The sequence below is a fragment of the Microcaecilia unicolor genome, chromosome 5, assembly GCF_901765095.1.
Source record: "Microcaecilia unicolor chromosome 5, aMicUni1.1, whole genome shotgun sequence".
NCBI classification, from domain to species: domain Eukaryota; kingdom Metazoa; phylum Chordata; class Amphibia; order Gymnophiona; family Siphonopidae; genus Microcaecilia; species Microcaecilia unicolor.
In genome coordinates, this window is record NC_044035.1 from 53,919,468 (window position 1) to 53,947,440 (window position 27,973).

The 27,973-nt window shown below is 43.9% G+C and overlaps 1 protein-coding gene across 1 annotated transcript in view; it reads right to left on the reverse strand.

Moving 5' to 3' along the window:
• Nucleotides 1-1,883: 1,883 nt before the first annotated feature.
• The window catches only part of CRTAC1 (cartilage acidic protein 1), a 495,959-nt gene continuing 469,869 nt past the window's right edge, over nucleotides 1,884-27,973 (reverse strand). Inside the window, exons 12-15 of the mRNA XM_030204795.1 lie at nucleotides 25,916-26,061; nucleotides 24,621-24,663; nucleotides 18,928-19,071; nucleotides 1,884-2,162 (exon numbers count right to left, since the gene is read on the reverse strand). Of these exons, the coding sequence (XP_030060655.1) occupies nucleotides 2,014-2,162; nucleotides 18,928-19,071; nucleotides 24,621-24,663; nucleotides 25,916-26,061 (482 nt within the window). The 3' untranslated portion in view covers nucleotides 1,884-2,013. The remainder of the gene's footprint in view (nucleotides 2,163-18,927; nucleotides 19,072-24,620; nucleotides 24,664-25,915; nucleotides 26,062-27,973) is intronic.

Genomic DNA, 27,973 nt, shown 5'->3' on the forward strand with positions numbered 1-27,973 from the left:
AATCGGGGATGACCTCCCCTGACTCCCCCAGTGGTCACTAACCCTCTCCCACCACAAAACATGATGTTTCACAACTTTTTATTTTCACCCTCAAATGTCATACCCACCTCCCTGGCAGCAGTATGCAGGTCCCTGGAGCAGTTGTTAGGGGGTGCAGTGGACTTCAGGCAGGTGGACCCAGGCCCATCCCCCCCACCTGTTACAATTGTGCTGCTTAATGCTTAGTCGTCCAACCCCCCCAAACCCACTGTACCCACATGTAGGTGCCCCCCTTCACCCCTTAGGGCTATAGTAATGGTGTAGACTTGTGGGCAGTGGGTTTTGAGGTGGATTTGGGGGGCTCAACACACAAGGGAAGGGTGCTATGCACCTGGGAGCTCTTTACCTTTTTTTTTTGTTTTTGTAAAAGTGCCCCCTAGGGTGCCCGGTTGGTGTCCTGGCATGTGAGGGGGACCAGTGCACTACGAATCCTGGCCCCTCCCACGAACAAATGCCTTGGATTTATTCGTTTTTGAGCTGGGCGCTTTTATTTTCCATTATCACTGAAAAACAAAAACGCCCAGCTCACAAATTGTCGAATAAAACATGGACGTCTATTTTTTTTAAAAATACGGTTCGGTCCGCCCCTTCACGGAGATAAACGCCCATGGAGATAGATGTTTTCGTTCAATTATGCCCCTCTAAGTCAACACAGACTTAGAGGGGACCAAGAGATGGAGTAAATAGATTAGTAGGAAAAAGTAGTAGAATAGAAATGGAATGAGATACCAGCAGATTGAGCAAGCATGGCAAGAGAACTTATGAACAGATTAAAAAAGTAATGGAGACAAGACTGACCCCTGAAGAACTCCATAGTTCAGGGGACATTGGGGGGGGGGGGGGGATGAAGCAGTAATAACCTTATATGAATGACTGGATAAAAAAGAGGAGAACCAAGTGACAATGGGGCCAGTAAGACCAAGTGAAAATAGGTGAGAGTAATAATGAATGGTTAACCAAGTCAAAAGCAGCTAAAAAATCCAGTGAACTGCAAGAACAATGTTATGTTTATCCAGATGCAAATAAACCTCACTAAGACGTGCTGTAATGACTGTTTCAGTGCTGAAATATGCTCTCAAGCTGGTTGCAGAAAGACACTGCCGCTGGATTTTGCGGGGTTTGGTGCGAAGTCATGGTAAGACCATGACAGTGATTTAGTTGTGACTGAAACAGGTCTAGACCAAAACGTCTAACTTTCAGCCCTGGACATTTTTACTTTGTTCCATTATGGCATAAACACATTTAAGTTTTGGGAACACTTAAATCCTGCCCCCAACATGCCCTCTTGTGATTTGGACATTTTGGACCAAAAAAAAATGTCCATCTGCCACTTTGTGCCACTTTTTGGACATTTTTGTTTCAAAAATGAGCCCCTATATCAACTGATTCACCTTTATCCACATGTTTATTCATGCTTTCAAAAAACTGTAGAAGAATCCATGTTGATTTTGTCCCATTAAACCATGTCTTTTTGTCCAGTAATTTTGCTCTTAGTTTCTGCCATTTTACCATTTGTTGTTAGGGTCATCAGTCTATACTTTCCTTTCCCATATCACCCCAGGAACCCTTTTCAAAAATTAATACTAGGCTAGCCACCCTCAAATTTTTAAGTACCATAGATGATTTTAATGATAGGTTATAGATCACTAACAATAGATCTAGAATTTCATTTCTGAATTGTTTTCAGTTTGCTGGGTCCAAATGATTTGTTGCTCTTTAGTTTGTCAGTTTGGTCTATTACATCTTGTAACGCTGTTAAATCACAAGAGGACTGTGAGAATTTGCAAGAAGATCTTACAAGCTTTAATTTGATATGATATAATCCTTCGCTCAGCATTCAAAAACTTTTTAAAGAATATACTCATCTCATCCAGCCAAACTTGAAGAATAATTTTCACAACAAGAACGATTCCCAACTTTAAATACAGATGTGGAAATTTTCTGACCAATGATTGAATTGACTTTTACCCTGCATCAGTGATATGCAACAAGAGAATTGTAGGATTCTGAGGTCTTTTTTCTCCATATTTTTTTGTTACAATTGTGGAGTAAGCTGCACTGGCGTCCCTGAAGAAGTATATTTGAAACGGGAATTCCTGTTGGACGGTAACAAATGGACGGACCTGGAAGCAAAACAAGCAAGCAAGCCAGCAAGCTAAGATAAGCATTTTTCTAAAAAAAAAAAAAAAACATTTTCAGGCCTGGTCTGACTTCTTTATTTATATCTGGTGCTGTACCTTTATTTATTATTTTTTGTTACTCTAGAACACTAATTAGGGTGTGTGGATTTGTAATGAGAATTTTGAAAAAACTCATTTGAGGGAAAAAACACAAGAAGAAGGGATGTTCATAAAAAGTTTCTCTCACTTGTTTTTTGATTACACATTTTGTAATAAAAAGTATTAGAATTGGGTAGAGGGGTTTTAATCACAGGAGCATTGATGTATAGAGCGTTAATAGTGAGCCGTTTCATTATGGCTAGTCTCACTAAAAAATAGCTCGGCTGAAGGAACAGCCTATACTGAATTCTCTTCCCCTTCAACCTAAAATATGTTTTTTGATGTAGAGTTTGGGATCTTTATTTTTTGAACACCCCTAGTCCCCTCATAGGGATTGAACATACTACAACAGGCAGCTTTTAGAATGTGGAGAGAGGAATTTTGACTTGATTTAATTACTTAATATAGCACTTAATACATTTAAGTATTAAAGCAGTTTACATAGAACCTCTTATAAAACGGGTGCAGAACCACACATCAAAAGTCCAACCTACAATTTTAGAAAGCTGCACATGGGAAAAATATAGATATCCCCTAACAAAGATATGGGAGCAGTTTTCTAAAGTCACTGCTCCCTCTGCAACGGACCCCCTCTCCCCATTGGTGCTGCTCCAGTGTCAGCCCTCTCCAGCACACTCACCTCCTGACAGCAACCCCTCGATTGTGGCCCTCACAGTAACTCCCCATTGTTGTTTTCCTTAATGAAGACCATTACCCAGCTCATTTTCGAAAGAGAAGGGCGCCCATCTTTCGACACAAATCGGGAGATGGGCGTCCTTCTCTCAGGGCCGGCCAAATCGGCATAATCGAAAGCCGATTTTGGCCACCTCAACTGCTTTCCGTCACGGGGACGTTCAAAGCAAGGGGGCATGTCGCCAGTGTACCGAAGGCGGGACGGGGGCAGGGTTAAGAGATGGCCGTCCTCAGTCGATAATGGAAAAAAGAAGGGCGTCCCTGACGAGCATTTGGCCGACTTTACTTGGGCCATTTTGTTTCACGACCAAGCCTCGAAGAGGTGCCCGAACTGACCAGATGGCCACTGGAGGGAATCAGGGATGACCTCCCCTTACTCCCCAGTGGTCACTAACCCCTCCCACCCTCAAAAAACATCTTTAAAAATATTTTTTGCCAGCCTCAGATGTCATACTCAGGTTCATCTCAGCAGTATGCAGGTCCCTGGAGCAGTTTTTAGTGGGTGCAGTGCACTTCAGGCAGGTGGACCCAGGCCCATCCCCCCTACCTGTTACACTTGGGGTGGTAAATGTGAGCCCTCCAAAACCCACCCGAAACCCAGTGTACCCACATGTAGGTGCCCCCCTTCATCCCTAATGGCTATGGTAGTGGCGTAGAGTTGTGGGTAGTGGGTTTTGGGGGGGGGGGGGTTGGGGGGGCTCAGCACACAAAGTAAGGGAGCTATGTAGCTGGGAGCAATTTGTGATGTCCACTGCAGTGCCCCCTAGGGTGCCCAGTTGGTGTCCTGGCATGTGAGAGGGACCAGTGCCCTACGAATGCTGGCTCCTCCCATGACCAAAAGCCTTGAATTTGGTCATTTTTGAGATGGGCGTCCTCGGTTTGCATTACAGGTGAAAACCGAGGCTGCCCATCTCTAAGGTCGGCGATCTCAACGTTTCGGTCGACCTAAATGTTGAGATTTGGCTGGCCCCAACCGTATTATCGAAACGAAAGATGGATGCCCATCTTGTTTTGATAATACGGGATGCCCCGCCCCTTCGCCGGGGCACCCGTAAAGATGGGCGCCCAGTTCGATTATGCCCCTCCACGTGACCTAACCTCCCTTAGGCTCAAATCTTGTAAATGGCCCCCCGCAGACTCCTCCCCCACCGTCAAACTATTCTCTTGGCTTACCAGAGGTCTCTAGGGTCTAATAGGGTGGGAGTGATGTCCACTCACTCCCATCTCAATTAGGCTGCGAAGATCTTTAGCTCCTATCCCACTAGACATCAGGCAAGGAGTGGGTTGGGGTGCAATATTTATAAGGTTTGAGCCTCAGGGAGTTGGGTGTTTGCCATGGGGGGAGGCTGCCATCATAGGGGGAAGGATGCCTTAGTGGAGCAGGGTAATTAGATGTTGAGGGAGAGGATGATCATGGAGACAGTCATTGGGGTGGTGCTCAGGGAGAGTGCAGGCACTGAGATTTATTAGGATAACTGACTATAAATTAAGAGATGTGGCTAGGGTGAGTAGAAAAGACAAAAGAATTTAAGAAAACTAATGTCAACCTTTTAATGTTCTAGGGCTATAGCAGCTAAGTTTAGATTAGTTGGTAGAAGTGGTAGAAACTAAAATAATAATGGAATTCAAAAATGCAGGGGATAAACACAAATAAGCCATAAATAATGTATCATAGCAATGGATGGCAGATAAAGACAAGCATGGTCTATCTAGTCTGGCCTTTAGGGTAGCTAGAGTTGTACCTGCCACTCAATGCAGAACATGCAGGTTACCTCCTCTATGCCTTTGATTTGGGGGGTTCTATTTACAAATGTGCTGGTTACTCCCCTTCTATGCCTTTTTTTGACGTATGAAAGTCATTTATTTTGCTTTGATTCCATTCTTTTGTTAAATAGGGATCCTTTATGTTTATCTCACACCTCAGTGGTGTTCCTAGGTCAGCTGCCACCCAGGGCACTTCACCCTCTACTCCCTGCGAATCACGACACCCCCAGCATATCACCTTCGCCCCCCTCCAAGCGTATTGCTCTTGCCTACTGCGGGTGTAGGGAGCAGTCATGCGGCTGTCAGCTCCGCCGGTTCCCTGCCCCAGAACAGTAAGTAACATCAGAGGGAGCAGGGTACCAGCGGAACTGACAGCCGCGCGGCATCTCCCTACACCCCCTTGCAGCGTGCACCTGGGGCGAAGCGCCCCCACCATTCTTCCCTTGGTATGCCACTGCTACACCTTTTTGAATTATGTCACTATTTTTGTCCCACCACCTCCACTGGGAGGGTATTCCAGGTATCTACCACCTTTTTCATGAAAAAGTATTACCTGATGTTGCTTTTAAGCTTACCTTCTTGCTGCTTCATTTCACGTCCTCTAGTTCTATACCTTCCCTATCTTTGAAAAAGACTTCCTTGTCTCTCCTCTTTTCTAGGGTATACACATTCAGGTCTTCAAGTCTCTTCTCATAAGTCTTCTAGTTCAGGTTCCAATATTAGTTTGGTCCCCTTCCTCTAAACCTTTTCAAGTCTTTCATATTTTTAGCAAGATACAACCTCCAAAACTGAATGCAGTTCTCCAAGTGGAGCTCACTAATAATTTGTAGAGGGGTATTATCATCTCCTTCCTTCTGCTGCTTATGACTCTCTCTGCAGCCTAGCACCTTTCTGGCTTTGGCTACTGCCTTGGCAAATTACTACTACTATTTAACATTTCTAGAGCGCTACTAGGGTTACGCAGTGCTGTACAATTTAACATAGGACAGTCCCTGCTCAAAGAGCTTACAATCTAAAGCAATGTAATAAGCTTAATAAGGTAATGAGCACTGATAACAGCACTTAACAAGCAATAATGAGCATTAATTGGCAGTTATTAGAATTTAGGCATACAACTCGCTAAGCATATTCTGTAACAATGTGCGCTGAACACGTGCAGGCAAAAAGGGGCGTGGTTATGGGCAGGGAAATGGGCATTTTGTGGGCGTTCCAAAATTTAGGCGCCTAGTTATAGAATATGGCCCAATGCACGTAAGTTTATGTGCCGAGATTTACGCCATGTTTTCACTGGTGCAAAAGGATGCACTTAGATTTAGGTGCTGAAATATCAACTAAGTGCATTCTATAATCGGCGCCTAAATCTAGGCACCGATTATAGAATTGTTTTGACACCTTTAGATTCTCAGACTCTATCATCCCAAGGTCTTCCTTCTGGCGAAAGCATATCAGCCTCTTTCCTCTGTATCCAAAATGTTTCACTCTGCCCTTCTTTACAATAAAGTTTAGCTGCCAATCTTTAGCCCATGCTTCTAATTTTTATTTGAACCAATTTTTATTGGTGAATAAAGGAGACAGGAAAAAAACAAAGTAGAGCCATCAATGCAAAAGAAACACCAGTGGCTGAGAACTTGAACACAACACACAATGGCAATGCAGCACCAATGTTACATACATTGCAAAAGCGATCAATCCCCCCCCCCCCAATAATCCCCCTCCCCAGCACCCCAAGACCTAAAATGCTCTACAACAATCCACAACACTACCAGAAAACACCCACCCCTCATTGTGCTTCTAATTTTTATAGGATTACTTCTCATGTTGTCTACTTTCTCCAGGGTGTTTACTCAGTTGCAAATCTTTGTGTCAACTGCAAGAGGGTGTGAACCTGGGAGGGGCACGGGTGGGTCTGGGGTGTACCTATCATTTACACACGAATGCCAGCAAATTACATGCCTAACTGTCTAGAGTTAGGTGCGAGCATTTACACCAGCCTTTCAGCTATTGCCATTATAGAATTCACGCTTAGTGTGCATCATTCCAGAACCTACCTTTAGGCAACCTATACAGAATTACCACCTAAATGACTTTTGTACTTTACAAAAGGCATGTGAATGGGTTATCAGCATAGAGAGATAGTTACAACTCTAAACACAGGCACGAGGAGTAAGCAGAACAGAGAGCGCTTGTAACCTTAAACAAAGGAATAGGGGGTAGCCAATAGAGATGGACCATGCTAATCATTTACTGTATTACTATTTAGTATGTGCCCCAGTACCATCCCCTGTAGTGTATAACTGTGGATGCACATATTTATATTTGCTCCATAGTTGGTGTAAATGTGTCATATGCTCTATGCATGCTCTCGTATGTTATAAAATACATGCGGAGACCACAACTCAGTCCCTGGGAATGCTAACATACAGCACGTGTGTAAGTATGCTCAGTCTTCTTGCCAAATATACTTACGTGTATGTATACCACCTTACAATATAAAATTAAAGACCTTTTCTACATGAAAAACATGTTTTACATGCAGAAAATGTCTTATTCAATTATATGCAGATGTACACTTATACAAAGTAGGTGCCTAGTTTTACACAATCTGTGCATAGCCTTTCCTAGGGATGAAGTTTGGACAGAGCTGGGGAGAAGCTTCAACATACACGTTTAGGGGTTGATATTTAACCTGCGGCGATAAGTGGCTAGTAAACCACTTCCAGCTACGGGCTGAAGTAACCTGTGCACTTGGAGCGAGGGCCCTGGGAAGTCCACTCTATCCGCCTTTTCTCTTCTCTGCCTCTTCGAATAGCGGTCATTTATCGTCCCCCTGATAAGTCCCTTTCATCCTTTCTCAGTGACTTTGACGCCTGGCTTGCCTTCTTCCATGATCCTTCCTCCCCCTCTCTCATCCTTGGTGACTTTAATATTCCTGCTAATGATCCTTCCAACTCTTATATTTCCAAGTTACTCGCTTTAACGTCCTCCTTTACTCTCCAACTATGCTCCACCTCCCCCACTCATCAAAATGGTCACTGTCTTGATCTCATCTTCTCCTCCAACTGTTCACCCTCTAGTTTCCTTGCCTCTGATCTTCCCTTCTCTGATCACCATCTTATAACTTTCACACTTAAATCTCCTCCCTCCCAGTCCCGTCCTATCTTATCTAATTTATCTAGGAATCTTCACGATATTGACCCTTCATCTCTATCCTCCCATGTTTCAAACCTCCTCTCTACTGTGGCACCATCCACGTCTGTCAACGAGGCAGTTTCTTCTTACAACAATACTCTATCCTCTGCCTTAGACACTCTTGCACCTTTGGTGACCTGCCCTATAAGGCGTACAAAACCCCAACCTTGGCTGACTTCTAATATCCGCTACCTACGTTCCTGTACCCGCTCAGCCAAACGCCTCTGGCGGAAATCTCGGGCCCTTGCTGATTTCTTACACTTTAAGTTCATGCTGACCTCCTTCCAATCTGCTCTTTTACGTGCCAAACAGGATTATTATATCCAACTGACCAACTCTCTTGGCTCTAACCCTCGACTTCTCTTCACCACATTGAACTCTCTCCTCAAGGTGCCCCCTCCCCCAACTCCCCCTTCATTATCTCCTCAGACTCTTGCTGAATTCTTTCACAACAAGGTTCAAAAGATAAACCTTGCTTTCTTTACCTCACCACCTCTCCCTCCACTAGTCCATTCTCCTCTCTCTCCTTCCCCTCATTCCCTTTCTTCCTTTCCTGAAGTTACTATTGAGGAAACTACACTTCTCCTTTCTTCCTCAAAATGTACCACCTGTTCCTCTGATCCCATTCCCACCCACCTTCTTAATGCCATCTCTCCTGCTCTTATTCCTTTTATCTGTCACATTCTCAACCTCTCACTTTCCACTGCGACTGTCCCTGCTGCCTTTAAACATGCTGTGGTCACACCTCTCCTTAAGAAGCCTTCACTCGACCCTACTTGTCCCTCTATTTACCGACCCATCTCCCTCCTTCCATTTCTCTCCAAATTACTTGAGCGTGCTGTTCACCGCCGCTGCCTTGATTTTCTCTCCTCACATGCTATTCTTGACCCACTACAATCTGGTTTTCGCCCTCTCCACTCAACCGAAACTGCGCTTACTAAAGTCTCCAATGACCTATTACTGGCTAAATCCAGAGGTCAATATTCCATCCTCATTCTTCTTGATCTTTCCGCTGCTTTTGACACTGTCGATCACAGCATACTTCTCGATACCCTGTCCTCACTTGGATTCCAGGACTCTGTCCTTTCCTGGTTCTCTTCCTACCTCTCCCTCCGCACCTTTAGTGTTCACTCTGGTGGATCCTCTTCTACTTCTATCCCTCTGCCTGTCGGCGTACCTCAGGGTTCTGTTCTTGGTCCCCTCCTCTTTTCTATCTACACTTCTTCCCTTGGTTCATTAATCTCATCCCATGGCTTTTTCTACCATCTCTATGCTGATGACTCCCAAATCTACCTTTCTACCCCTGATATCTCACCTTGCATCCAAACCAAAGTTTCAGCATGCTTGTCTGACATTGCTGTCTGGATGTCTCAACGCCACCTGAAATTAAATATGACCAAAACCGAGCTTCTCATTTTCCCCCCCAAACCCACCTCCCCGCTCCCCCCGTTTTCTATTTCTGTTGATGGCTCTCTCATTCTCCCTGTCTCCTCAGCTCGAAACCTTGGGGCCATCTTTGACTCTTCTCTCTCCTTCTCTGCTCATATCCAGCAGATTGCCAAGACCTGTCATTTCTTTCTTTACAACATCCGTAAAATCCGCCCCTTTCTTTCCGAGCACTCTACCAAAACCCTCATCCACACCCTTGTCACCTCTCGTTTAGACTACTGCAATCTGCTTCTTGCTGGCCTCCCACTTAGTCACCTCTCCCCTCTCCAGTCGGTTCAAAACTCTGCTGCTCGTCTCGTCTTCCGCCAGGGTCGCTTTACTCATACTACCCCTCTCCTCAAGTCCCTTCACTGGCTCCCTAGCCGTTTTCGCATCCTGTTCAAACTTCTTCTACTAACCTATAAATGTACTCACTCTGCTGCTCCCCAGTATCTCTCCACACTCGTCCTTCCCTACACCCCTTCCCGTGCACTCCGCTCCATGGATAAATCCTTCTTATCTGTTCCCTTCTCCACTACTGCCAACTCCAGACTTCGCGTCTTCTGTCTCGCTGCACCCTACGCCTGGAATAAACTTCCTGAGCCCCTACATCTTGCCCCATCCTTGGCCACCTTTAAATCTAGACTGAAAGCCCACCTCTTAAACATTGCTTTTGACTCATAACCACTTGTAACCACTCGCCTCCACCTACCCTCCTCTCTTCCTTCCCGTTCACATTAATTGATTTGATTTGCTTACTTTATTTTTTTTTTTGTCTATTAGATTGTAAGCTCTTTGAGCAGGGACTGTCTTTCTTCTATGTTTGTGCAGTGCTGCGTATGACTTGTAGCGCTATAGAAATGCTAAATAGTAGTAGTAGTATATTCAATACCAGGGCATGGGTGGCTCCCAGCATTTAGGGCTCCTTTTACAAAGGAGCTCTAGCGTTTTTAGCTCATTAAAAATAAGCATGCGATAGAAATTAGAGACACCCATATATTCCGATAGGCATCTCTAGCATTTAGTGCGCTAAACATTAGTGCGCACTAAAAATACTAGTGTACTTTTGTTAAAGACCCCCTGAATATTCGGGCATAACCACCAACCTCAAAGTTAACTGGGCACTGGTCGATACTCAGATTAGTGCCTGGTTAATTTGGCACATAATGTTAGGACAGCTGTTTATGTGGTTACTTAACTGGTTAGTGAAAAAAAATCACCATTAACCCTCAAATTCTATAAATGGTACTTAAAATTGTGTGCACATATTTGGGTGTTTGTCCAATTTGCAAACACAGTTTAACTGAATAACGAGACCATTAGCACCATAATTGGGTCCTACCAATTAAAATTTACATGAGCAATTTTAGGCACTGACATCTGTGCGCAAATTTTACATGTGGCTCCAAAAAGGGGGTGTGGTCATGGGCAGATCAGGGGTGTTCCCACAATTTGTGTGGGCTGTTATAGAATAAGGGAGATCCACACCTATTTTAGGTGCAAGGATTTAGACCAGGGTTTATTTGGTGAAAATCAGGGGCGCAGCCAGACTTTGACGGGAGGGGGGTCCAGAGCCCGAGGTGAGGGGGCACATTTTACACCCTCCCCCCCGCCGACTCCCCGCCATTGCCGACCCCCCCCCCCCCCCCCGCCGCCGCCGCCACAAACTTTGACCCTCTCAACCCCCCCTCCCGCTGCCAACCCGCCATTGCTGTCGCCTACTTTTGCTGGTGGGGGACCCCAACCCCCGCCAGGCTTCGTTCTGTTTCTGAGTCTGACGTCCTGCACGTGTAGGACGTCATAGTAACATAGTAGATGACGGCAGAAAAAGACCTGCACGGTCCATCCAGTCTGCCCAACAAGATAACTCATAAGTGCTACTTTTTGTGTATACCCTACTTTGATTTGTACCTGTGCTCTTCAGGGCACAGACCGTATAAGTCTGCCCAGCACTATCCCCGCCTCAAAACCACCAGCTCCGTTTCCCACCACCGGCTCTGGCACAGACCGTATAAGTCTGCCCAGCACTATCCCTGCCTCCCAACCACCAGCCCTGCCTCCCACCACCGGCTCTGCCACCCGATCTCGACTAAGCTCCTTAGGATCCATTCCTTCTGCACAGGATTCCTTTATGCTTATCCCACGCATGTTTGAATTCCGTTACCATTTTCATTTCCACCACCTCCCACGGAAGTGCATTCCAAGCATCCACTACTCTCTCCGTGAAAAAATACTTCCTGACATTTTTTTTGAGTCTGCCCCCCTTCAATCTCATTTCATGTCCTCTCGTTCTACCGTGTTCGCATCTCTGGAAAAGGTTCGTTTGCGGATTAATACCTTTCAAATATTTGAACGTCTGTATCATATCACATCAGACTCAGAAACAGAATGAAGCCTTGCGCCGGAAGAAGAGGACCTCGGCTGGCAGGGGTTGGGGTCCCCTGCCAGCAAAGGTAGGCGACGGCGGGTTGGCGGCGGGAGGGGGGGTCGAGAGAGTCATCGGCAGGGGGGTCCAGGGTCAAATCTACGGGGGCCCAGACCCCCGTGACCCCACATAGCTACGCCACTGGTGAAAATCCACACACCTAAAGTTAGACACGGTTCCTGGTGCTAAGCACTATTCTATAAATGGTGCCTAACTTTGAGTGACATTTATAGAATAGCCCTTAACATAATTTTTTTGGCATCGAATTTTCACCACTATTTATAGAATTTAGTCCTAACTGACTAAGTGGCTGATCTGTCCTATCGCCACCACGGCTGGTTAGCGGAGATATTCAAAGACATTAACCGGTTAAATGTCACTAAATATTGGGTGCTAGCTCACTCAACAGGGTTTAATTGAGCACCAGCCTCCCCTCCCTGGTTAAACCCTTTTGAATATTGACCTCACATTTTATAAACATATAATTGCATACACAGAGAACAAGCACACATTTACACCTTCGGAGCAGGTGTAATTTTGTGTGAGAGAATCTGAGGGGCATTTCTGATATGACATTTAAGTCTGACTTTGGACATTTTGTTCAAAATCCAAATAGCAAATATAGTGATTTTTGAAATAGCAAAACATCTTTTTTTATTTCTGAAAATGGCCACATGCTTTTTGGTCCAGTTCTAACTATACAGCAAAGCTGCACTCATCTGCGGCTCTGTGCACGCTGCGGCTACTTCCTCCGGACTAGCCCTGCCTCCTCCCAAAGAGGAAGTTATATGGGAGGAGGCAGGGCAGGTCTGGAGGAAGTGGCCACAGCGTGCAGAGAGCTGCAGTCCTGTGCGGCTTTGCTATATAATTAGTACAGCGGCCACCAAAGATGACAACAGGAGGAAGGGAGGGAAAAGTGCTGCAGCTTAGAATACGGCTTAGAGGAAGAAAGACAATCTTACCAATCTTTTTTCCCTCCTCCCTGCACCCTTTTTACAGCCCCCACCCACCCACACACGCAGGACTCCATCCATCCACTCCAGCCCTGGGTACCCTCCCCAAACGTACCTCAATGCACTCTGGTGGTCTAGTGGCCTCTTTGGGGCAGGAAAGATCCCCACATTTTCCTGCTTGCTGCCACTGTTCCTTTAAAATGGCTGCCAAGACGTCAAGCGGTGGTCTCTTGAAGTCTTGGCAGCCATTTTAAAGGAACAGCGGCAGCGGGCAGGAAAGTATGGGGATCCTTTCTGCCCCGAAGAGGCTACTAGACCACCCTGAGGCTCGGGGGAGGGAACACAAGGTTTGGCTCGCCTACAGTTCCACGGGAACCCCATAGGAGCTGGGTCTATCCCCGCGGGATCCCTGCAGACCTGAAGGGGATCCCGTAGGATTGCCACGTTCCCCATTCCTGTGCAGCTCTCTAGTACCCTCTGCAGTGTTTACAGTGCTGGCTTCGGTATCCCTGCCACCAAAGGTATTTTTAATGCACCAGGGGGGATATGTTGCCCCCTCAGTCCACCTCTGGGCCCTCCCCAAAATTGGAGGGCTCGCTGGTGTCACCTATATGTGGGTAGAGTAGGTTTTTGGTGGGTTTTGGAGGGCTCACACTTTCCACCACAAGTGTAATAGTTAGAGTGGATTATTGGTCTGGGTCCCTTCTCTACATTGAACTGGACTAACAACTAGAATACTTCATGGACCTGCTTGCTGCTCATAATCTGAGGCTGTCAGAGGCTGGTATGTACTGTTTCTTTCATAACTTTTAGGGCTGAGGAGGTACGAGGGGGTCGATGACCACTGGGGTAGTAAGGGGGTCCATTCCTATATTCCTACAGTGGTCATCTGGTCATTTAGGGTACTTTTGTGTAACTTAGTTGTTATTAAAACAAGTCTAGACCAAAGCGTCTTAGTTTTAGATCTCAAAGTTTTTGTTTTGTTCCATTATGTATGAAAAATATCGAAAATCTTAGGAACGCCCAAATCCCACCCTTAACACGCCCCCTCAAGATTTGGACGCACTGCAGATAAACAGCATAGGAAAACATCTGGAAAATGGATTTCAAAAATACCAATTTTGACATTTTGGCAAGAAAAACATCACAATGCTGCTTTATGCCACTTTTAAACATTTTTCTCTTTTGAAAATAAGCCCCTCTGTGAGCTACTGGGGTCCTTGTAGTCCATATTCAGTGTTGTTTTTCTAGCAAAAAAGGTGCCGGTACTCAAATGCTAGGCCACCCTTCAGGAGTGGGGTAATCAAGGAGGGACCCACCCCATAATAGCCAGGCCACCTGCAACCAGTCATAGAATCTATGACAAGACAGAATTGGTGTGTAGAGCCTGAGCGCTTTTATTAAAACTTGGGTTCCATGGGTCAATTTTAGCAGGCAATGGAAAAGGTGCCGGTACTCAGTACCTCCAAGTACCCCCTCAAAAAAAGCCCTGTCCATATTTTATAAAGGAACAAAGCCATCTATGGTACCTTTATAAAAAAAATGCATAACATAGGCATCTTTTTGGACTTTTCATATAAGCACCCCATTATCAGATTTGCCCCCACCTTAGATATTGCCATTGAAAATTGGCACGATTTGGTTAAACTGAACCAGTTACCTCTCCTATAGTTAACTGGACAAGTTATGGGCTAGATTCTATACATGTCGCCTAAAAAAATCGGTGCCAACCCCACCCCGCTTTAACAGTATTCTATAAGCCGTACCTAAAATTTGGCATGGTTTATAGAATAATGCGTAAGCAGAGAGGTTGAACATAAATTTAGGCACTGCCATTTGCACCAATGAAAATCATGACTGCAGTTCACCCCGTCATGCCCATGACCCTCCCATTTCTGCGTTTCCTTTTTTGAGCTGCACGCAAATTTTAAGCGTGAATTGTGCACTTACATTTACATGTATTAGCCCCAATTAAATCTAATTAGTACCTATAATTGCTTGTTAAAAAGCCAATTATTGGCACTTATTGGTTCGTTATTCTATTAAATTGCACACACAAATCAGGGGCACACCTAAATTTACATGCCCAGTTTTTGGCGACTTTTATAGAATTGGGGGTACATGTTAACTATAACCTTTTATATTTAGTGGTGTTGACCTAGGTGCTCATTTTCAAAGCACTTAGACTTCCAAAGTTACATAGGAACATTGACCATAAGAAGGCAATTCTACTGTATAAGAGAATGCCTAATTTTCAGCATCATGAAAGTGCCTATGTAGAGCTTATAGTAGGCACCTACTTTTCTTTATAAAATACTATTATAACCTGTGAAATACAAGTGCATGCTTTTATGTATGAGCACTTATTCTAATCATAGAGTGCCATAAATGCTCGCATCTAGGTTGGGAAAATACAAGCGTAAATTATAGTATTCTACAATTTACACACGTGTGGGCCTCGTCCACCCTCCACCCAAACTCGAGTCATGTAAACCTCCACCTGCAAAGCATGCGCCATTGAAGCTTGGCATGTACTTACACATTAACATGTAGCTAGATTACTGTCATTTATATGTGTATACCTTGTGTTCACATAAGGGCATAAATGACTAGAATACCAACATTTATATGCATGCTTGTCACCTAAATCTAGAGGGCTCATTACAGAATTACCCCCTACTAGGAACTTAGTAATTCTACATGCCTGCAGTTGTAAGTCTGGTCCTGGTACTGCTACAATCCATATGTAAATAAACTACCACTGTGACATTACTATTTCGTGGACTTACTACAGGCAGTGGCAGCCCTACCATTAGGTTAACTGAGGCGGGGGTCTCAGGCAGCACTCATTATGGAGCGGCATCATTCCCCTCCACTGCCTACCTTCTTTTTTTGTTTTTCAAAAGTCGGCAGTGACAATGATCCCCATATGCTAACCTGCCACCGGCACCTCCTCTGAACTGCGGCCCACCTCTCTGATGTAACTTCCTGTTTCCTTGGAGTTGGGCCGCAGTACAGAGGAGATGCCAGTGCCTGTGGCAGGGCAGAGTATGGGGATTGCTGCCACCTCCAACTTTTGAACGCAACAATAAAAAAAGAAGGTAGGCTTGGGAGGGCGGGTGGAGAGATGCTAGACCACGGCTGTGAGGGTGGAAAGGAGTTGGCAGGGGGTCATGATGCTGGGGGGGGGGGGGAATTTCATCCCTGCCTCAGGCGGTAGATTGCCTTGGGCTGCCCCAGACTTCAGGGGCTTATTGTGCAGACTGCATTGACTCTAGCCTATAGCCTTTAGAGCAGTGCTTCCCAAGCTTTTTGTGGCTGTGACCCCATGATTTCCGCCAAATAAAATTGCGTGTTCTCCTGGAGCCGCAAATAGTGATATACCTGTAGATAACCCACCAATGTTGTGACCCCATTTGGGGTTCCGATCCCCAGTTTGGGAAGCTCTGCTTTAGAGATATGGCCTTCAGAACTAAACAGTGCTCCAGGAGAGGCCTTGTCAATACCCTCTGAAAAGGTATTATCCCTTCCTTTCTTTTTTTTTTTTTCTGGCTGTCACCACATCCTTGTCACATTGCTTTGCTAGCATGAGATCATCAGATAGCATCACCCTGAGCTCTTTCCCTTGTCTGATGCATATCAGCCCCTCCTCACCTTCTAAGGAGTATTGTTCCCTTTTATTTCTGTATGATTGTCTTTTCTGCACTATCGTTTGTGGCCAAACTCCTTAAAAAAATAATGTGTTAATCTGAAACATATATACAATATTGTTTTGACTGGGCATAGTTCAGCTCTTCAGCAATACTGCCCAGAAAGGCCCTGATGTATCAAATCTTCAAAGTTAAGCTGAGTTGAGTCTGGCTAGTATCTCGACAGATGACCACTGGAGAAAATGATATATTGCAGGATACAGAAAGCAACGGCAAACTGCTACACTATCCTATCTAGGATATCACAGTTACAAGGTAGGCTGTAGCTACCTAAGTCTATACCCAACAAGATGTCTACCACCACCACAGTCTGACTGATTTTGCATACTGGATAAATGACAAAAATTAATTTACATGTTTATTTATTCTTAGCATTTTCAATTTCTTTTCTCTGACATGACTTTGAAATTGATTCTGTTCACCCCCTGATTCCCAGTCCTGCTAATTCTGGAACACTTCTGAGATAGTTCAGGGACAGAGTTTTTCATGAATCACTAATCTGAACATTTGTGGGTCTTTATGTATTTGAAGACTCTATGATTTACTCCAATAGGCATTCATGGTGATATCTTTACTACCTAAAAGCTGCCATCTTAGTTTAGGGCAAAATTGATATCAAATTGAGAATATAATAATAAAACATGGACTAACAGAGACTAATTAGGAATGTCTTTACAGAGTTTTCTCTTCTGTTTTCTTAGAAAACATGCATTAAATACTGTAATTAAGAAACAAGTTGGCTTATGAAAATATCACTATCAACTTCAAGCATCAGCTGTAACTCTTTCCCTTTTTAAAGATGGTCACTTAGTTTCCAAAGCATCATTGACATAGGTCAGGTTAGGTCTGTTTTACAGAGTAACAGAAACAAGCAAGGAGAAAGAGAAAGAGAGAGAGAGGGAGTGCACACTAAGGTAATTACTTTCACTCAGTATTTGTATGACTCAAAGTTCATGAAACTGGAGATACAGTCCAAAGTAGAGCAAGACAGCTGAAGTCTGCAAAAGATGATCACATGGTCTATTGGCTGAAGAAGGGCTTCCTCCAAAATAGGCCACCTGAGCTGCATAACGAAGCAGATGGAAGCAAGGAAGAAAGCAAAGAAAAAGATTAAAATAGAAAAGAGAGACAGTAAAACAGTGCAATTAAAGAGTAAAGCAAAACAAGAATGGAAAGAACCAGAGAGAAAGAAAGAGGAAAAAGATAACGAAGAAAAGGGAGGGCAAAGTGAAAAACATACAGGTCAAAGGACAAGAAAAATAATGAACAGATAGGATGAGAGGGTGAACAAGAGATTATGAGGAAAGTTAAATTTGAGAGTGATAGGAGGAAAGGAAGGTTAGTGAGAAAGAGAAAAAAAGAAAGAAGAGAAAAGAGAGATTAACTAGTATCTTATGCATTTAGGGATAATTCTATAAAGAAAGTGCCAAGACTTAGGCACCAGGAATGCTTGTAAATGATCAGAAAACTGTCATATATTTACATATGTAAATGCCATTACTCCACCTATGTGCTATTCTATAAAATGGTGCCTCAGTGTGATGACATAGTTTGAGGATGGGTGTTCACGTGGATGGAGTCTGGGTGGAGCGTGGGCACGAAGCAATAGCATACACTTAGATTATAGAATACTATATTCTATGCATATTCCTTTGCAATTTAGATGCAAAGATTTATACAAGCTATGTTGGGTGTCAGTGATCATGCCTTAATTTCAGGCACATGTTTGACGTGTTGCTCTAGTATTCTATAAAGAAAAGTATGCACATCTTTTTCTTTCTAGAATAGGCCCGCGCTTCTCAACTCAGTCCTTGAGGCACACTTAGTCCCATCAGGTTTTCAGGATATCCGCAATGAATATGCATGAGATAGATATATATACCAAGGAGGCAGTGCATGCAAATCTCTCTCATGCATATTCATTTTGGATATCCTGAACACCTAATGGGACTAGGTGAGCCTCAAGGACTGGTTTGAGAAGCTCTCTAATAGGCTACAATAACAATATTATAAGCAGGCCTCAAAATGGCTTAAATAGCATTTTTTAAGAAATGAACAATAATGTGGTCCTTGTAGGACAGTAAAATTAGTATTTAAAAGAAGCCAGTTTCAAAATTAAAATATCCACAGCATTACAGTATTTTATTGGAATTAGGTCCATCGATAGATTGTGTTATTTTGAGTACTAAAAGTATAGGTGTAAGATTGGCAGGAAGGGGATCTTGCACCCCAAAATGTTCCAGGTGCTGGTGTAGAATTTCCAGCTTCTCCCCGAAACACTTCTAATATGACCTCCCTATCCTTTGCCCTCCAAAACTATGTAGGCAAATTACGTTTATGATTAAAAGGCATGATTTCAATTGATAATAGGATTACGCTCAAAGTGACTTGATATTTTTATGGGATTAGATTCAGGGATCCTAGTATGAAAACACAGTACTACTTACCCACACAAGCTGTGCCATCCTCATTGGGCTCAAAGCCACGGCTGCACTTCCGATTTGGGCGACATTTATAACCACCGTACGTGTTGATACAAATGGGCTTGTCCCTGGGACATACAAATGGGAACTGGATGCACTCATCTGTGTCTGGAAGTCATAGAATGGTAAGTGATATAGAAACTATATATCAAAAGCAATGTAGTGCAGACCATTTATACCACAGTTTCCCAGTCCTCTCCTGGAGATACACTAGCCAGTTGAGTTTTCAGACTTTTCACAATGAATCCGCATGAGATAAGTTTGCATATACTTGCATAAGTCTCCAATATATGCAGATGTGTTTTATGTATATCCATTTTGACTATTCTGAAAACCAGACCAGTTAGCTATGTATCTAGGATATGGTAAAACCTCTAATTCAACGGACTTTCTGATGGATTTATACATCTATGCTGTGCTCAGGATACTAATGGTTCTTTATTTGTTTTTAACTCTTTGCAGGTTTTAACATTTCTTAAAGAAACAGCCACAAGCTATTTTGCCAAGGTACATTTTGTCAGATCAGATCACACCAGTGTCGCTTGGCCACACTGGAAACAATCAGATGCATTACAACCAAAAATTTAAGCAGAAGCAGTGGCCAAATAATTCAAATGCTGCCCTTAGTGCAATTCTTCCACAGTTATGTGCTGAACTGTGACATCATTTGCTATAGAGAGGGAGTAAAGTAGCTCCCTCTATTATACTAATAGCTAAAATAACGTTATCAGCTAAGTGAAGTGACACTGGTAGCTTATTTGCCCTCAGTTTTTCTTGTTATTGCTTATTACATGTCATTCACCATCTCTTCTGTCAGTCAGCCACCAGGTAATGTGGAGCAGTAATTCGGTCTCACAGGAGAGACTCCTTGTATTGGAATGAAAGAACCAAGGCATGCAGTACAAAAGAGGAAACTACTGTAATCCAGAATGGAGAAAAAAATGCTAAAATCTCTACTGTTCTTTCAAACCACAAGCAGGGCGGTATTTACATTACTAAAGAACACAGGCCCCGATATTCAGACCATAGAGATAGCCGGGCTGTCTCCCGCGGTTGGCGCTGAACCCGGATATTCAATGCCGGTCCATTTCTGGTGACCAGCACTGAATATCCGGTTTAACTTTGGCCGGTCCGATTTTAACCGGCCACACTGATATTCAGCGCTGGCCGCTTAAAGTGACACCAGCCAAAGTTATTCCACCTATTGTAGTGGCCAAATAAGGCATACTCACATTAAAAATCGGCAGATAGCCAGTTATATCGCACAATATAATCGGCTATCTTTAAGCAGCTAAGTGGCGATATTCAATGCCGGATAGCCGGCTATCCAGCACTGAATAAAGCTGGATAGCCACTTAACTGCCATTTTAGTGGCCATTTTCATTTGAATATCGGGCGGACAGTCATTACCTATGGATCTGGGGGCTTATTTTCCCTCAAGCTTCTGGACACACAGCATATGCCATGGAATCACACAGCATATGCCATGGAATTACAGTATATGATCACATATAACAATCAGAAGACCCATCTGGTGACGGCTGGCCTGACCACTAAGCAGGCTAGGAGTTCACCTAGGTTGGGGGCAGCACTGATACAGCCATCAGCTTGTCTAAAGAAGACCCATTGCAGCTGGTGTAGGGCCTTACATATCCACACATGCTAGAGGCCTGCTGGGTCCTGCCTCCTCCAAACTTCCTGTTTCAGAGGGGTGGAATCTTGCAGGCCTTGGGCATGTGCAGGTGCTCAGGGCCCTGTGCCGACCACAATGAGGATTCTTTAAGCAAGCTGATGGGGGACTTGGTGTCACCCTGGAAGAGATAGAGAAGCAAAGCCTCTGAATACCTCAGGGGGTAGGAAATGTGAAAGGGAGCGAAGTTAAACCCTTTGTTGGGGGGGGGGTGAGATGGGGAAGGGGAGATGCTGAATAGCTTGGGAGGCAAGGGAGAGATGAGAAGATGATGAATACCTAGAAAGAGGGAAGTAAGTAGCAGAGAGATGCTGGTCATCTTGTAGGTGGAAAGGGAGGATACTGAACTCCTCAAGGATGGAGGGGGGAGGGAAGGAAAGATCTTGGATACCTTGTTGGGGGCTGAGGTGGAGGGGGATGCTGGACACCTGAGGTGGGTTAAGGGGAGATGCTGGACACCTTCCTGGTGGGCTACGTTGGGGAAGAGAAAATGCTGAACATCTCAGGGGGGCGAGGTAGGGAAAGGGAGATGTTGAACATCTTGGGGAAGGGAGGTAGGGAAGGAGAGAGATGCTAGACACATTGCGGGGGAGGGGAGATACACCTCATGGGGAAAATAGGGAAGGGATGATGATCGACACCTTATTAAGGGGGGCAGTGTGGAAGAAAAGACATTGAACACCCTGTGGTAGGGGAGCGGAGAGATGCTGGACACTTTATTGTGGGGCTTAGGTGGGGAAGGGGAGATACTGACCACCTTGGGGGGAGGAGATAAGGAAGGGAAGATGCTGAACACTTTAGGGGAGGTAGAAAAGCAGAGAGATGCATGTTGGGGGGGTAATGCTGGATACGTTGTTGGGGAAGAAGGTAGGGAAGGGGAGATGGTGGTCTATAGAGGAGTACAGAAGGGAAGTACAGATGGAGGGAGAGCCTTGCGCTGCCCCTTGGTGGGGCATGCATGGCTGAGGGTCACTAAGGGTGTCAGATACCCTTCAGTTGACTCTGCATCTGGTTTGTCCATTTTGTCCTCCCACTTCATCCTCCAGCTCAACCTCTTTTCCCCATAAATACTCTGTGCTGATCCTATGCTTTCCTTTTTGCACATACCATTTTTCATCAAAATATAATCCTAGTCCATTTATAGATACAGTATAATAGCAAAGAAACAGATATACACAACTACATAAGTACTGCCATACTGGGACAGACCAAAGGTCCATCATGTCCAGCATCCTGTTTCCAACAGTGGCCAATCCAGGTCACAAGTATCTGGCAAGATCCCCAAACAGTACATTTTATGTTTCTTAACCTACAAATAAGCAGTGGATTTTGCCCAAGTAATTTTAATAAAGGCTTATGGACTTTTGTTTTAGGAAGCTATCCAAACCTTTTAAAACCTCACTAAGCTAACTGCTTTTACTACATTCTCAGGCAACAAATTCCAGAGTTTAATTACACACTGAGTGAAGAAATATTTTCTCTGATTTGGTTTAAATTTACTACTTTGTAGCTTCATTGCATGCCCCCAATCCTAGTATTTTTGGAAAGAGTAAACAAGTGATTCACGTCTACCCGTTCCATTCCACTCATTATTTTATAGACCTCTATTATATCTCTCCTCAGCCATCTCTTCTCCAAGTTGAAAAGCCAAAGGAGGGGCATAATCGAATGGGGCGCCCAAGTTTTCCTGAGGGCGTCCTCGCAGGACGTCCTTGCAAACGGGTGGGAAAACCCGTATTATCGAAACAAGATGGGCGTCCATCTTTTGTTTCAATAATACGGTTGGGGATGCCCAAATCTCAACATTTAGTTTGACCTTAGAGATGGTTGTCCTTAGAGATGGTCATCCCTGGTTTTCAGCGATAATGGAAACCGAGGACGCCCATCTCAGAAACAACCAAATCCAAGCCATTTGGTCATGGGAGGAGCCAGCATTCGAAGTGCACTGGTCCCCGGCACATTCCAGGACACGAACTGGGCACCCTAGGGGGCACTGCAGTGGACTTCAGAAATTGCTCCCAGGTGTATAGCTCCCTTACCTTGGGTGCTGAGCCCCCCAACCCCCACCCAAAACCCACTACCCACAACTGTACAACACTACCACAGCCCTAAGAGGTGAAGGGCGGCATCTACATGTGGGTACAGTGGGTTTCTGGTGGGTTTTGAAGGGCTCACATTTACCACCACAAGTGTATCAGGTAGGGGGGGATGGGCCTGGGTCCGCCTGCCTGAAGTGCACTGCACCCACTAAAACTGCTCCAGGGACCTACATACTGCTGTCAGGGAGCTGGGTATGACATTTGAGGCTGGCAAAAAATATTTTAAAAGTTTGTTTTGAGGGTGGGAGGGGGTTAGTGACCATTGGGGGAGTAAGGGGAGGTCATCCCCGATCCCCTCCGGTGGTCATCTGGTCAGTTCAGGCACCTTTTTGAGGCTTGGTCGCAAGAAAAAATGGACCAAGTTGTGTCGGCCAAGTGCTCGTCAGGGACGCCCTTCTTTTTTCCATTATCGGCCGAGGATGCCCATGTATTAATCACGCCTCAGTCCCGCCTTCGCTATGCTTCTGACATGCCCCTGTGATCTTGGGTTGTCCCCACGACGGAAAGCAGTTGAGGACGCCCAAAATCGGCTTTTGATTATGTCAATTTGGGTGACCCAATATTTCGACACAAATCGCAAGATGGGCATCCTTCTCTTTCAAAAAAAAATAAGCCTGCTAGCCACTTTAGCCTTTCCTCAGGGAAGTCGTCTCACTCCCTTTATCTTTTTCTTTGCCATTCTCTATACTTTTTCTAATTCTACTATATCTTTTTTTAGATGCTGTGACCAGAACTGCACAAAGTATTCAAGGTGCGGTCACACCATGGAGCGATACAAAGGCATTATAACGTCCTCATTTTTGTTTTCCATTTCTTTCCTAACAATACCTAACATTCTATTTGCTTTCTTAGCCACCGCCACACAACAAGCAGAGGGTTTCAATGTATCATCAATGATGACACCTAGATCCCTTTCCTGGTCAGTGACTCCTATGTGGAACCATGCACTACGTTGCTATAGTTCGGGTTCCTCTTTCCCACATGAATCACTTTGCACTTGCTCACATTAAACGTCATCTGCCATTTAGATGCCCATTATTATTATTATTATTATTAATTGCATTTGTACCCCGCGCTTTCCCACACATAGCAGGTTCAATGCGGCTTACATAGTAAATAGAATTACAAAGTCTTGAAGGAGAATGTTACAAGTTGTAGTAAAGTTGTAGTCTCCTAGTCTCGTAAGGTCCTCTTGTAATTTTTCATAATTCTCTTGTAATTTAACAACTTTGAATAACTTTGTGTCGTCAGCAAATTTAATTACCTCACTAGTTACTTCGATCTCTAGATCATTTATAAATATGTTAAAAAGCAACGGTACCAGCACAGACCCCTGGGGAACCCCACTATCTACCCTTGTCCATTGAGAATACTGACCATTTATTCTTACTCTCTGTTTTCTATCTTTTAACCAGTTTTTAATCCACAAAAGAACACTACCTCCTATCCCATGACTCTCTAAATTCCTCTGGAGTCTTTTATGAGGTACTTTGTCAAACGCCTTTTGAAAATTCAGATACACAATATCGACCGGCTCACCTTTATCCACATGCTTGTTCACCCCTTCAAAGAAATGTAATAAATTGGTGAGGCAAAATTTCCCTTCACTAAATCCATATTAGCTTTGTCTCATTAATCCATGCTTTTGAATATGCTCTGTAATTTTGTTCTTTATAATGGTCTCTACCATTTTGCCTGGCACCAACATCAGGCTCACTGGTCTATAATTGCCCAGATCACCTCTGGAACACAGACAACTCCAGAATGGAAAGGCTAGATGCCTTTGTTAGAAGGAACTATTTATATTACATTAGTTTCAGTATCAGAGAACAGTACTGAACTAGCATGGCATGTTTAGACCACCTCACCTGCACAGCGTCCGTTTTCATTCAAGGAGAAACCTTGGCCACACTGTATACAAAGAGAAAGAGGAGGAATTTGCAAAGGTGGTACAAATATCCAGTTAATAATCTTCTGCTGCTGTAAGGATTATACTACTGATATGTATTCTGATTTCTTCTGAAAGATGGATTAGATTTCAAATTCTCAATAGATTGGCAGTGCAAGTGCCAGTTCAGTGACATTTAATTAAATGCTCAGTTCACCCATCATATTCTGTTGCCATTTAAAATCCTGAGTTTGTTAAATCCTTACAACTATAAACCATCTTCCACATAGACTTAGGTACATCTTTTTGCTTTATTTCTTTTCCAGATAATGCACACACACACACACACACACACACACACACGACACACACGGTATAAGATGACCAATACTTTATCTGTGGAGAAGGCACTCTCTTTGCAAATAAACAAGTTGGGAAAGTGTCTCGCAACAAACAGGGCTTTTACCAATGGGCAAAACGGGCAACTGTCCTGAGCCTAGCTTAAAAAAAGGCCCATAAGTAAAAGCAGCCCTGAGTACAGGGCCCACCTAGCATCTTCCTTCCCTCCGTTCCCCTCCTCTGATGCAAGTGCTTCCCAGAGATTCAAAGCTGCATAAAGGCACAAAGTCACTGTTAGTCCTTGCCACTGATGGGTTTTCCGGTCCCGCCCCTTCTGATGTCACTCCTGTTAATGGGGACAGGACCAGCAAAGCCAATAGCAGTGCAAAATCATGGCAGCTCAATACCTTTATTTCACTTTCTATTCTAAGAATGGTGATAAAGTGATCTGTAAGTCTTGAAATTAGATTAGACTTGATTAGTAAACTATGTTGGTGGTCTGGGAGTGATGACTGGATGAGGGGAAAGGGCACTGCTGGTCTTGTGGGGGACCCATCCACAGAAGTCTGCCCAGGGCCCTGTGGGTGATTTATGCAGCCCTGACAACAATAGTATCATTCATAAGCTTGTTGTCACTTATGCTCCAGCTTGTACTTTACCTTTGTCAGCTCACAGATGGCCCTGTTTTCCTGGTATATCAATAGGAGCTCTTCCATGGAAGAATTTCACTGTGGATGCTTACCAAAATTTCAATCAAATACATCCACGAAGAGAGCCCCATAAATATGTGTATGGATGGACAGATAGACATAGAAACAGCAAGAAGCACTTTGCACTGCTGAAATGCACCTAAAAACCGCCTTCTTCACGTTTAATAGAGTACATAACCTATTTTGTCTTGCTACATGAATATCAATATCACTGCAGACCCCCCACCTCAATTTCCAAAGGTTGAACCAGGCCATTTTCATCCTTTGGATAATAAATTTGCAGAACAGAATTAATTTCATTTTTGGCGATACCCCGGCTCAGAAACCTGCCATCTGGCCAAGTCACCTCTATGCTGCTGGCTTCATCTTTTCCTGTTTAGGAGGGACAAAAAGAGATAGGAAACCAATCAAAATCAGCATCCAGAGGTTATTCTAAGAGGCCTGTAGCATGCAACTCAACCTATTTGAGTGTCTTCATATTCATGAAAGGTGTCACAGCCTACAAAGGTTCTAGTTTCCTCCAGGACCAGCACAGTTCCTACAGCTCAACTTACCTGAACAACTGATCTGTCCTCTTTCAGTAATGCCTTCTCACCCTCTATATTCAGAAAAGGAAGCCCTAGCTTAGCACTCATTTGAGCAACAAAGAGGATTTTTAGTCATGAGTCTCCTCCAAATGGTTAATGCACTAGTTGCACATGTAAATGTTTAGAATACTAGCACCTAAATGTGTGTGTGTGCACATACATGCATGTATATGCATCTACATGCTATTCTGTAACTATCTTCGATAGCACTTACTTTGAGGGTGGGTGTACATATTGCAGAGTCTGGGTGAAATGGGGTGCACAGTTACACATGTAACTTATAAAATACTATATATTACATGGATATCAATGGAACTTAGGTGCACACACACCAGCTCTATGGATAGCGTAAGTGCTTACGGCTAAGTTAAATATGTGTATCACTTCTGTTTTACTAGTATTCTATAAAGGAAAGCAGGCACCTACTTTTTTATATAGAAAAGGCTCCTATTAGGTTTGCCTCTCTACCAGCACAAGCATTTGGGAACCATGCCCTATAAAAGGCATTGTGCAGCTACCTGTAGCTCAGTATTTTTTGTAACAAAGCATATGTAAACCCCTCCAAAGGCATTGTGCAGCTACCTGTAGCTCAGTATTTTTTGTAACAAAGCATATGTAAACCCCTCCCCCTCCAAGATCAACTCCAAATTATTTATTTATTTATTTAACACATTTATATCCCACATTTTCCCACTTAGTTGCAGGCTCATTGTGGCTTACACAATACCGTAGAAGTAGGCTCCGGTTCAATAATAAAAATACATAGTACAGTAGTAAGCATGTAAGAAACATAAGTATAAAGCAACAAAGAAATAAAGAAGGAGTGATGATCGAAGTCTAGTATGGTCCATATTTTTCTGTGTCGCAGGAAGTAGAAAGTTAATTTGGGTCAGGGGGGTAGACCTTCTTAAACAAGTTGGTTTTCAGTAGTTTCCTTAAGTTAAGATGGTTATGGATAGATCTCACGGTTTTGGGCAAAGCGTTCCACAGTTGTGTACTTATGTAGGAAAAGCTGGATACATAAGTTGATTTGTATCTAAGTCCATTGCAGTCTGGATAATGCAGATTTAAATAAGTTCAGGGTAGGCTGGTACTGTTTCTGGGTGGTAGTTTTATGAGGTCCAACATGTATCCAGGCACTTCACCGTAAATAATCCTGTGGACAAGAGTGCAAACCTTGAAGGCAATACGTTCCTTGGTGGGAAGCCAATGCAGTTTTTCGCGAGGGAGGGAGGGATGGTAATGGATACTTAGCCTGTTCACTTGGATGAATTCCAAAATCCCCACAGGCAAAATGACAATGATATGCAACTATGAACAAGAGTAACTGTGACTAGCAACGCTAATGCCCATAGGTGCTCGTTAATAGGGAATGATCAGCTCAATCATGGAGAAGAACAACTTTTGAAGTGTATTTTACCCTATTCTCATCAGGGGGACCTAATAAAACAAATTATTAACAAACACTGGTCCACTTGTTAAAATACCTCAGTTTGCATACACGAGGATTCGTAATATTGGAGAGATGCCATCTATATTTAGGAACATCGCCCATTTGAGTGAGATATTCGGTGAGGGGGGCATACATACCGTCGCAAATGTGTGGATTGTAGGTACATGATAATCACACAGTGTTATTAATCCACATACAGGTCAGGAATTTAAGTTACAATTCCACACAGATTGTAATTCAAGTT